At 35.3% G+C, this 12,988-nt stretch overlaps 1 protein-coding gene across 1 annotated transcript; it reads right to left on the bottom strand.

The window, feature by feature from the left end:
* Positions 1-6,956: 6,956 nt before the first annotated feature.
* On the bottom strand, positions 6,957-9,028 carry LOC149384964 (O-fucosyltransferase family protein). The gene is made up of 4 exons (XM_089627418.1): positions 8,948-9,028; positions 8,749-8,819; positions 8,623-8,656; positions 6,957-8,543 (listed from the first exon to the last, which is right to left on the bottom strand). Exon 4 carries the CDS (start codon positions 8,513-8,515, stop codon positions 7,232-7,234), a length of 1,284 nt encoding a protein of 427 aa, XP_089483544.1. The 5' UTR covers positions 8,516-8,543; positions 8,623-8,656; positions 8,749-8,819; positions 8,948-9,028; the 3' UTR covers positions 6,957-7,231.
* Between the last annotated feature and the right edge of the window lie 3,960 nt (positions 9,029-12,988).

Genomic DNA, 12,988 nt, shown 5'->3' with positions numbered 1-12,988 from the left:
GTACTAAAAACATTAAGCATAATTCATGACAAGTAATTCATAATAACGAAGCAAACATGCATTAACAAACTCCATCAACTATCATTAATTCCGGTTATATCGCAACCCCATAAGAAACCTAGCCTCTAATGGTACTCATAATCAACATCAAACAAAGCATAATAATTGAAAGCATCAAAATAAATATAGAAAACAAAAAGGAATTCATATCAACTAAATTGATGTTCAAAATTTTTTAAAAGCAACTAACAATAAAAAAAAAAGGAAGAATGGAGGTTTTGAGCTTCTTGATCTCGGCGGACATCTTCTCTGGAATGAGAAGTTTGTTCACCATATATGAATAAGGTGGGCAAGATTAGCCACAACCTATTTGAAAAGAGAAAATCTATTATGAAATGATTAGAGTGAAATATTATGAAGTGAGAGTTGAAGATATCAAATCTAATTAGACTTACCAAAGTTCGGCAATCCGCAAGCCGAGCATCTTGATTGTGTCAGGTTTCACTGAAGCAATGATGGAGAAAGAAGAAGGCTTTGGTCTGATCGATGATTTTGGATTGCTCTAGCATCGTCCGAGGTCTCTTCGGAGAACTCCCGCCCTTGGAGGACGTGGCCCCTCTCTTTCCCGAAGGCTTGGTCGAGGGAATCATGAAACCCTTAGGAAAGGTCAAGTCTGCAGGGACCGTTGGAAGTTTGCGATATCTACAAAACTCAAAGGACATAATCAGACATAATACATATTAAAAAAAATTGACAATAGTAATAAATACTTATGTTGATTATGACATACCAACACGACTTGGGTTCACATGATGATTAGTCCAGTAATCACGAGCAAAGTTATCGTAAGTCCAGATCTTAGAAAAAGATCTTTCCTTGGCATAAAGTTTCTCGATCAACATAACTTCACCGAGATTAGTCCTAGAATGAAGCCTCCCACCAAGTAAACACAGATCAAATAGGTTAAAATTCTTGAATATTTGCTAAAGACATAAAATCACCGAGTAAATAAAGCACCCACCGAAAGTTTAATAAGAGTAGGGAATAGAATATCGACTCTTAGGCAAGTTGGAATGTTGAATGTACAAGAATCTACCTTTCCAGTATTTATTGTTAGTCGGTAGATCTAACACTAAATTGAATTTGCTTCTTGCCGTTAAAAAATAACACATGTTACACTTGGGATTCAGCTTCAGCTAATAAAAAAATTACATAGGGATTTAACCTTATGCCTGTTAGACCCGGTATTCAACCAGATGCCCATCTCCACAAAATGTTCATACATATCATAATTCGATAAACATTCGAATTAAGTTAGGTAGGGTCCAAATTTGAACCCCTTAGCACATTTTCAATAAATGGACGAAAAGGAAGCCCGCCAAGAACACGGACTATTAGCAAGTTCACAGTTACCAAACCCGGATGAGGACAATGAGCATACTACGTCATGGAATGAGCGATAAGTTCGACACTGCGATAAATCTCCACCTATCTCAGAGAGCTTTTCAAATATTTTTCTCTTGCCAAATGACGAGACATGTTTAGCAGAGAAATTGGTAGGTTTCCTTTCCTGGGACTCATGCAATGAGTGGATTAACCGGAACACTTTTCTTCAGTTTCCCTCGATCCGAAGGATCGTTCTCTTCCCAAATCCTGAGCAAGATCTATCAGCTTCTTCTTAACTATGAGACTCGGCATATTTCCCGGTCTCACTAGAGCTAGAATTCGCCTCCTTTGTAGACTTCTACATGCGTTGTTGAGATCTCGGGGACAGACACTTCATGTGGATCTCCCCCCTCGACCTCGTCAGCCAATCCCAAAAACATATTTTTTTTGGAAGACATTTACCTATAGGTAAGTCAAGGAACAACATTGTTATATAAGTCTTTAATAGTACCCACATTTTCATCATAAAAAACCATCGAAGAACCAAAAGAAAATGTCCTCAACGGAGTTGCAATTACATAAGGGTTCCCATCCTAATTCGACGGTCCACACTATTTCTTTTGAACGAATAAAATCAACTATCTCCCCTGTGATCGGTCAAAAACCGGATAGGATCCGGCTCATCTCAAATATGAAGTCCACTGTCTAAAACCCTAAAATCCCCTTAGATGACTGACTTGTGAAAGTCACGGCCGAATAGGTCAAATATTATTCCACCATCTTTTACACAAATCAACCTATAATCTATAACCTCCCCAACAAAAGGGTTCGAACGAATCCAAATGGCTTGGGTTGAGATCTGAAAATGACTAAGAATAAATTAAAAACAGGATTATTACATACTTGCAAAATCATGAAGAAAAACAAGCCGAATAATCGATGAGATTCAGAGCAAGACGAAAGTAATTTGACAAAACGCACGGAAAAAAATGAAAGAAAATTTTCTAATGGGTGAAAATACTTAGAGAGGTAGAATCCGAAGAGATAGCATAAAGATTCCAAGAGAAGAGTCATGGATCAACGATTGAGATCAAAAGTGCATACCGATTTGCGTCACATGTTGAGATCCAACAGACAGAAATCGAATTGTCACCTATCAACGAGAGTTTTAAATGAATCATCGGCTATCTATGATGGCTGTCAAATAAATCGACATCACTGCAAAACACTTGCACGTGTGTAACCAAGTGACGAAACGATTTGCAAATAAAATATTTCGTGTTCAAAAATTACAAAGTTTCATTGAAAGATAGTGGGATTAAAATCCCTGCTGACTGATGTATTTTGTAAAGACATCAAAGACATGATAAGTTTCTCACCACTTAAGAATATTAAGAAACTAGAAGGCAGTGTTACGAGAGGAAATAATCATCCCCAGTCGAAACACCGAACAACCATAAAGCACAAAAAAATCGCTTTGAGGTGTTAGTAAATGAGAAATAACCAGGATTATAAGTTAAGTTCTGAATACCGACTGACAGAACCGAAAGTATCGAAGAAGTACTCGTTATAATATAAGACTAGTCAAAATTTCCTTAAAATGGCCATGAAAGCACTAATAACAACTCTAGAGATCCACAAAAAGATCAGAACGGTTACTCCATATACTCACGATGTAGACAGTTATAAAATAACCATTTAGGACGTGGGAACTGATCAACCCATGTCATACATGACCCTGGCCTATAAAAAAGCATACGATACCCAACGAAAAAGGCTACACACTCATTCGCACACAAGACTTACCTGGCACGATTTCTTCATCTTTACATCACCTATATATGTATTTTCCCATATTTTGTGCTTCTTATATTGTTATTTGACTAATATAAGAATAATTTGGCTTTTACGATCGTTATATTGACAGATTCTGTTCGGCATATATTTGTGATCGCCGAGACAATTGTTATATCTATTTATTGACATCTACAACATCAAAGTGATATATATATATATATATATATATATATATATATATATATAAGTGTTTTCGCCAGACCTCGCTATATCTTGGGCCGGCTTTAGATTTGTGGATAAATTATGAGAGATTGAGTAGACTAGCCAATCATAAATATAAAATTGTAAAAAAGTCAATGTTTTGTTTATTTTGCGAAATAGCTAATAAACTATATTAAAATGAAGGGTTTTCATATATAAATTAAATAAATAAATAAAGTAAAAAAGAAATAAATAGAAAACATTACAATAAATAACTCTTCGATTAGTCGATTAAAAAATTCTCTAAAAAAATTACAATAAATAACTCTTCAATTACAATAAATAACTCTACCCATAGCAGTAACTCTATAGAACGTGCAGGCTCGCCGTTTTCGACTTGAGCCACCTATTTTCCGACCAAAAACGCTGAGCCTCCCACACTCTCACCGCCTCCACCTCGGCCTGCTCTACCCAAAGCAGTGACTCCATAGAACGTGCAGGCTCACCATTTTTTACTTGAGCCACCGATTTTCCGACCAAAAACGCAAAGCCCCCCTCGCTTTCGCCGCCTCCAAATTAACACTGAACGAATTAACACGAATTAACGAATAAACCGATATTACATATATATATATATATATATATATATATGTATATATTAAGACCACTAAACCTTTAAATCATGTAGAAATCACCCAAAAAAAAAACAGTAACAAACACAACTATAAAATACTCTAAACACCTAAAATGAAGGGACATTTTGCTAACTAGCCAAATCAACCTACTAATATTAAGAGAATAGCCAAAGTTTCATTTAATTAAGAGAATAGCCCAACTAATTTAAACTACCTAAATTACCCTTTCACACAACTCTCTCTCTCTCTATCTATCTCTCTCTCTTTCTCTCTCTCTCTCTCTCTCTCTCTCTCTCTCTCTCTCTCTCTCTCCCTCTCTCTCTCTCTCTCTCTCTCTCTCTCTCTCTCTCTTCAGCATATTCTTCTACGACGAGAACGCCGAGTCCTTCGGGATGAAGATCGTCACTCCCTCCTCCGTGTCGTTGGCCTGATTCTGTACCGTTTCGATGACCTTCGTCGAGATCAGGTGGCCGAGGAACGTCTTGAACGGTCCGGCCACGCTGAGGAGCTCCGTGAGGTTCACGAACTCCTGCGTCGGCGTCGGAGCCGACGTCAGAGTCAGCGACGGAGGCGACAACGTCTTCTGAGCTGAGTCGTTTCAGCTTTTCGTCGTCGTTAGGGATTTTCTGGCCATGGTTGACTGGTCTGCGTTGAGATTGCCAGGAACGAACCCTAGAACCCCCAAATTCGCGATAAGTTAATTGAATTAACCTACTGGAGTGAGTTAGGTTAATTAAATTAACTTATTGGTTGAAAAAATTAGATTAGGTTCTGAATTTTTTTGTGAGTAAATTTAGGCTCAGATTGACTCCAAAATTGGTGGGGGGAGAGGAATCGGCGGCGGAGAGGAAATCGGCAGCGATGGAGGGGATTGAGGAGAGGCACTTTGTAAATTCGCGAATAGGTTAATTTAATTAACCTACTGGAGTGAGTTAGGTTAATTAATTAACTGATTCGTGAATGATTTGAAATTCACAAAAAATTTACAAAAATCATAACTTAAGTCAATTGATATTCAAAGCATTCAATTAATTAACCTAATTCCGAATTCAATCATTTAGTAAATTAACTTTACTCACAAAAAAATCAGAATCTAAAGTAATATTCAACCAATAAGTTAATTAATTATCCTAACTCACTCCAGTAGGTTAATTAAATTAACCTATTCGCGAATTTACCTAGGGCGTTATGGTCTGAGCCGAAAATATGGGCTATTTGATTAATAAAATGAAACTTGGACTATTCCCCCAATAAAAATGACAAACTTGGCTAGTTACAACAAATTTCACCAAAAAAAAAAAACAGTAACAAACACAACTATAAAATACTCTAAACACCTAAAATGAATTTCAAAATTAATAATAATAATAATAATAATAATAATAATAATAATAATAATAATAATAATAATAATAATAATAATAATAATAATAATAATAATAATAATAATAAAAAATCGGCCAAGTAGTTAAGAGAATCAAACAAACTTGATTCCATATACAAAGCATATCTTTCTTGTTGTGCCGAGTATTCTTCAACATCTGCGAGCAAAGCATCTGCGTCGGAGAAATGGAAGCCCACCACCAGAGCATCCGGTCAGAGATCTGAAGAAGAATGAGTCGGTAAAAATAGAATCAATATATATATATATATATATATATATATGTATGTATGTATATATAGAGAGAGCAGATATTATAGAGATAAATAAAGAATTCAAAGTAAAAGCAAGTCAAACATAAATGAATATTGGTTGTTGACTTGTTCTTTTTGTATATTTCTAAAAATAAAATGCAATAATCTCAGCAGGGTTATTTTTTACCCTTAAATATTGGCTGAAACGCTATGTCAAAACAATTTTAAACGCTGATTAATATACAATCTCAACATTTGAGACTGGTTAGTTCATGTAATTTTTTTAAAATTAGTGTCCCTAGTCAAAGCTGAACTAACGACTTTTCCTAGGACAAGAAAAAGAAAATTTGAATCCGCACATGTAGACACATTTAAAACAACTGACAATTTTGCTAAAACTGATCTAACCGAATCAAACAGGCTGTAAATATGGCGTAAATGAGTTGTAAATATGTAAACATAAAAAATAAAAATAAAAATAAATAACGTTACAAACTGATGATGAATACATAAATGATGTAGATTATAGATTCAACTTATCTAAACTTTATTTTATGACTCATCAAGATTAATTTATAGATTCCCTTTTTCTTTTTGCTCAAAAACCCTTTTTGGTGGGATAGTATTGGTATCTAATAATTTTTTGAGTGGATTTATTTTTAGGAAGTCTTATTTGTATTAAGAGCGCATTGTGACTATACAGCGACAAACTTCAATTCTCTAAGAAAATCTTAAGCAAAAACCATATTTGCTTAACTTGTCACATAAATAATTTAATCTACAACTAATTTAAGCAAATTTATTCTCTATTGATAAACTAAATCACTCTCCTAGCTTAACTTTATTCCACATGTCAATAATTAATATTTTATTTTTATTTTCTATTCAATTCCCACTTATTAAATAAAAAAATAAAAAATAGATCCATTTAATTTGCTAAGCTAAGTAGCTTAGTTAAGCTAAAAGGTAAAATGCAAAATAATAATAAACAACTAGCTTACAATTTTTGCTAATTGCTAGCAAGTTCTCACAATTATTAAGCCACGAACCATTAAAGATGCTCTTAACATAAGTTCTAGCCACAGTCGGGGATGAGCCCTAATTTTTTATGAAGTATTAAATGGTATGTGAGCTTCTAAAGAGTTTCCAAATCGATTAGACTAGTGATACTGTAACCTAGGAATGGAATAAATAAGCTGAGAGTAATTCTTTTTATGGCAAACAGAAAGTAAATAGAAACTGTACTAAACCAAGACATGAAAGGACACTTCTCTGTTTTAGCCAGAAATAGGCCCCAAAGAATCTGCAAAAAGGGTACTAAAATTTCTACTTGAACTTTTTCTCTATTTCCAGTTTTGGCATTGTACAACATGAGCGCTATGTAAAATAAATAAAATGAGGAATATGCCCCACCAGTGTAAAATCTTATGTGAAAAAACAGAAAGTGTACAAAGGAACAAAGGATTAAACTATGCCCTGTTTAAGTATGAATCTACGTTTAAAAGCTCTCTATACACGAAAATAAACAGGCTTCTTGTTCTGACGCAGTATCCGAGAAAAGGGAAAAATCCGGACACTTAACACGAAATATTGTTGGAGCCATAGCTGACGGCTTTGAGGGTAGGATCGGTCATCTTGGTTGCCCATCTTCGAGGACCGTTCGATTCCCCGGGGACGTTATACGCAAAAGAAGGCCATTTCGCATCTCCGTTACAAGAACCCGTGAAACCCGATCTCAGCATCTTCTGCGTCCTCTCGAGAACGACGATGCTCGAAAACGTCGAAAAGCTATTGCCCACGAACACGTCGGACCTCAGACACACCTCGTAGTCGATAGCCGATTGGATCAAGTACGGGTATTTTTGAAAAGCCTCAAACACGCCGAGCTTCTTCTTCTCGAACGGGACAAGCCCGTCTTTCCAACCGCTCAATATCGAGGCGTCTTCGAGGAGCTTGTCTCCGACCGCTAAGTAGACCAAAGTCGGGTTTTCGAGCCCCTCGATGTTTCCCACTCTCTCCATGATCTTTTCCTTGCTGCTACATATTTGGGTTATGTTCAATTTCTTCTCCATGTTTTTGCAGTGAATCATCCAATCTCTCTCTACTCTCATGTGAACCGCGACGAACGGGACACTACCCATTTTCGGGTCGACTAGGTTTAGCGCGATTCCAATCTCTTTAATCTTCGACACGACTCTATCGGCTTCGGCTGAAATCTCGTCCACCAAGACCATGCACTCCAACACTTTGGCGTAGTCCTTCACGGCCCAATGGTCGTGCCAGAGAAACGGGTTTTTTCCGACGATTCTTATCACCTTGTGATCATCATTCGGGCCGTTTCTGTGCTCTTCGAGTTGGTCGAAATCTCTCTCCTTCGTCCATTTTCTGCCGCTTCCTTTCTTGAGCTCAAAGGCGTTGGAGTTCCCACTTGACGAATCCGAGTACTTTCCCAACCGTACGAACCCGCCACACATGGCGTTGAATCTCTCGAAATTGAAGACTTTGTCAAAGGAAATGGGCTCTAATAAGTCAACTTCCTTGTAGAACAAAGAAGCGCTGAGGCTGGGCATGAGAAGAGTCCTGTTGAGCAGCCTTGCGGTGAGGCAAGACCTAGCGAAAGCGATCTTCTGGTTGTTGAGGCCCCACACGATTTGTGGGACCTCCACAAACTTGTCCTTTCGGATTCCAAATTTGTGGCCCAAAGCGACATCGTTTCGCTCAGAGTCAGATTTAAGATGAGGGAGGAACAGAGTTCTGACGAACAGAGCCATGGCCGCCAAAAATACGCATTTTGACGCGATTGAATTGTAATTCCAACTCGGCCTTTTCGATGGTTTACAATTTGACGAGATTGTTTCCATGTATCAAAATTGAAGGGGGAAAAAAGTCCTGAAAACCATGAAATACAGATTTGGTAAATGGTTTCAGAACATGCAAGGATATACATATTGCTCGAAGGAAAACTTACCCAGAAAGTCGATTGATCTGAGAAGTCAAGGAGCCTAGAGCATGACGAAAAGAAAGATAAAATAAAAACCATGATAATTAAGAATCAGGTGTGAAGAAAGTTATACTGATTAAGATTCATAATTACCTCGAATCAATCGTCAGATTCTTGAAAGCCCTGGAAGTGCAACGCACGTGATATAGTCATGAGAGCTAATACTGAAAAAGAAACAGTTTTTTCAGACTGAAAAATAAGGATCCAGAAACATTCCCAATAAAGTTTTCTGAGAGCAAAACACCAAAACAGGGGAAAAACTGCAAACACGAATAAAGAAAATGGTCCTCACAGATGTTCAGTCATTTTTTGAGACTCGAGCTTCACCAGATGTGTTTGAAAATTTGGAATAATGAAAAAAAACAATGCTCTAAAGTCTAAACGGTGAGGGAAAGAACAAAATTATAAATAGGATAATAAAAATAAAATAAAAAGAAAAGAAAAGCCAAAGGGAAGCGTAACGTGAAAAAAGAGAAACCGAAAACGCTGAAATCCCGCGGAAAGAAAAAGAAAAAAAAAAAAATGCTAACCTACCGATCACAATCATGAGTCATGACAACTAAGAACCACGATATAATTAGATTATTATAATAATAATTATTATTATTATTCAAATAACAACATGAACGTGTTTTTAGATTTTATAATTCAAACGGGAAAGAAATCAAAGTGTAATACAAAATTCCGAATCGATTAAAAAAAATGGAGAAACTTATCTGGTCACGTTAAACCGAAATAAAAAGGGACACAATGGACAAATAGATACTAGAAATAGAATTTAGTGAAGTACACATTGCAACTGTCTATTGCATATTAACTAACTCAACGAGACATTTGCCTTGAGAAAAAAAAAAAAAAAAAGAAAAAGAAAAAAAAGAGCTACACATTTTGCAATTCGCTTTATCAAAGACGTAATTTTGTAACCTACTGTTAGGCATGTGATCCAAGCTACCTTATTCGTGAAACAATTTATTGAACAGCATTAAAGGTTATTGGATCGATTTAAAAAAAAAAAAAAAAAAAAAAAAAAAAAAAAAAAAGAGCTACACATTTTGCAATTCGCTTTATCAAAGACGTAATTTTGTAACCTACTGTTAGGCATGTGATCCAAGCTACCTTATTCGTGAAACAATTTATTGAACAGCATTAAAGGTTATTGGATCGATTTTCTTCAACTAACTCTTAAAAAAAAACCTATATAATCAATTTTGATATAATTATAATGCAATAGCTTTATAAAAGAATAATATAGCACTGTAATCGCTTATATTTTATTCTCTTTTTCTCTCTCTTCGAATTTATCTTTCTTTTCCCTCTTCAATTTTCTTTTATGCGTCCAATGTTTCCTTGTGACATCGATTTAACAAATGAAGTTTGACTTAGTTCCCTAAATAGTTTGACCAAAAGAGTAGCGATACGACCACAAGTACAGAAGAGGCCCATTCAGCTCCGCCCATATAGAAGCCCAGGTCTACACAACAGACGAGCAGTTGGGCCGTAGTCCAGGAAACCCAAAGCACCTGCTTGGAAGAAAGATTTCCAACTGATTCTCTTTTCTTCTTTGCTTCCATAAAAATAAAAATAAAGAGAGAAATTTGACTTCAAAAATTAAGAATATATTATGATTAGATCTTATAATTCTAAAATATTCAAAATTAAACTTTTGATTCAAATTCGAACAAAAATATCTTTGTAGCCAATTTAACCTCTAATTTCTGATAAATTTTATCTGAATTCATCGAAACTCGTCAGAAATGGGCTATTTTGCTAACTAGCCAAATCAACCTATTAATATTAAGAGAATAGCCAAAGTTTCATTTAATCAAGGGAATAGCCCAACTAATCTAAACTACCTAAATTACCCTTTCACACAACTCTCTCTCTCTCTCCCTCTTCAGCATATTCTTCTGCGTTGCCGAGGCTTCGAGAGCCCGAGGTAGCCGTCGAGCGCCGCGGCGGAGACGAGGTCGCTTGCGCCGCTGGTTTTCACGGTCAGGCATGCCTGCTTCGGGATCACCGCCACCGCGTCGCCGTCGCTCAGGCGGCGGAGCGCGCGCACGGAGAGGCCGCGATCGGGGGAGTCGAGGATTGCTATGGCTTCGCTGTACGGTTTCGACTCCTGTGTCGGCGTCGGAGCTGACGTCGGAGTCAGCGACAGAGGTGACGACGTCTTCTGAGCTGAGCCGTTTCAGTTTTTCGTCGTCGTTAGGGATTTTTTTGCCATGGTTGACTTGGTCTGCGTTGAAATTGCCAGGAACGAACCCTAGAACCCCCAAATTCGCGATAAGTTAATTGAATTAACCTACTGGAGTGAGTTAGGTTAATTAAATTAACTTATTGGTTGAAAAAAATTAGATTAGGTTCTGAATTTTTTTGTGAGTAAATTTAGACTCAGATTGACTCGAAAATCGGCAGGGGAAAAGGAATCGGCGGCGATAGAGGGGATTGAGGAGAGGCACTTTGTAAATTCGCGAATAGGTTAATTTAATTAACCTACTGGAGTGAGTTAGGTTAATTAAAAAACTTATTCGTGAATGATTTGAAATTCACAAAAAATCTACAAAAATCATAACTTAAGTCAATTGATATTCAAAAGCATTCAATTAATTAACCTGATTTCGAATTCAATCATTTAGTAAATTAACTTTACTCACAAAAAAATCTGAACCTAAACTAATATTCAACCAGTAAGTTAATTAATTAACCTAACTCACTCCAGTAGGTTAATTAAATTAACCTATTCGCGAATTTACCAAGGGCGTTATGGTCTGAGCCGAAAATATGGGCTATTTGCTTAATAAAATGAAACTTGGGCTATTCCCCCAATAAGAATGACAAACTTGGCTAGTTACAACAAATTTCACATCAGAAATTAGGTGAGTTCCGATGATTTTGGCTTATTTTACAAAAAAAAAAAAAGATTTTTATACGTCACTCTATAATAAAACAACACAACGTTAACTCTTTATCAAACATAAAATATAAAGTTATAATTGATGTCACTTTCTTAAACGATGACTTCAAATAGTCAATTTCGAATAAAAAAATGAATACAAACAGTAACTAAAAATATTATTTTTCCAAATAAAAAAAATTCAAGCATCTACATTTATTTTTTAAAACACCTTTAAATAAATATTATAAGTTTTAAACTATTAATTTCATGAAAAAAAAAACTTCTTATAACAAAAATAATGAAATGATTGTGTATTTGGTTGTCCAAATATTTCATAGATTTAATTTTGTTTAATGAAGTGATTGAATCATGATGTAAGTCACTAATTTCAAAATGACAAGTACGCGAAGTTGTTACAATCTTGTATCCAATTTAACTAAACCAAATTGAGAATTTTCCTAAAATAAAAAAAAAAAAAAAAAAAATAAAAAAAACCCACGACACCATTTTTTAAAACCATATTCCTTTGTATTAACGAAAGCCCTAATTACAAAAGAAAAATGAGAACATGGAACATAAAAAGACCGAAAGATAACCTCCCACAAAACATAGTACCATTTTTGTACGGAGAAAGAATTAAGAGAATACACCCGGAATGTCACAATTTTCAACTTTTGCAACTTGAATCAAGCAACGACACCAAAGCATTGTAAAACATATTGAGCTATTCGAGATTTTCCAGTTCAACAACAACATTACGATATGCACGTGATCTCCCACGCACACAAGTATTTGTTGATAGCAACTTTAGACTTATTATGATAAATATAGGTCAATAGATACAAGTAATAAAAATAAGTTCAATGATAATTATTTCTATAAGCCCTTGATCAAGAAAACAACATCATAACCATACATTTCAAATGGAGATCGATGATGAAAGGGCTAGTTGAAGACGAAATGTGTTGCTCAAAGTTGGCGTATTTGGATCCTTATTAATAAGCCGAAGAAACAAAGAGGCAATGTAGTCATTATTCTTTTTCCCAATCTTCTTAGCTTCATACTTGCAATAACATCATACTTACATAGCACAAACATAAATTCTATGACTTTTTTATGACAGATTTAAATCGAAATAGACTAATAAAACTCATACTTTTCAAGAGATGATTTTCTTCCATGTTCGAATTGCAACTCTGAGTCCTGAATTTAATGATCAAATCAATGATTTTGATGATTATACACTGTCAATTTTTATCTTTTTCTCTATTTTTATTCTTCATGATCCAGTGATTATTTTTTTTTTATTTTTTTTAAATAAATTACATACAGAGTGTGTATGAATAAGGGTAAAATTGAGTTTACATATAAATATTATATCAATGAAAATTCAATAAAATGAATATTCATAACACTGTTATCTATTTTAGGGTATAC

The sequence above is a fragment of the Urtica dioica genome, chromosome 9, assembly GCF_054948205.1.
Source record: "Urtica dioica subsp. dioica isolate 48M chromosome 9, U.dioica_male_clone48M_v1_H2, whole genome shotgun sequence".
In the NCBI taxonomy this organism is placed as follows: Eukaryota; Viridiplantae; Streptophyta; class Magnoliopsida; order Rosales; family Urticaceae; genus Urtica; species Urtica dioica.
This window is presented reverse-complemented; position numbering and strand designations above follow the sequence as displayed.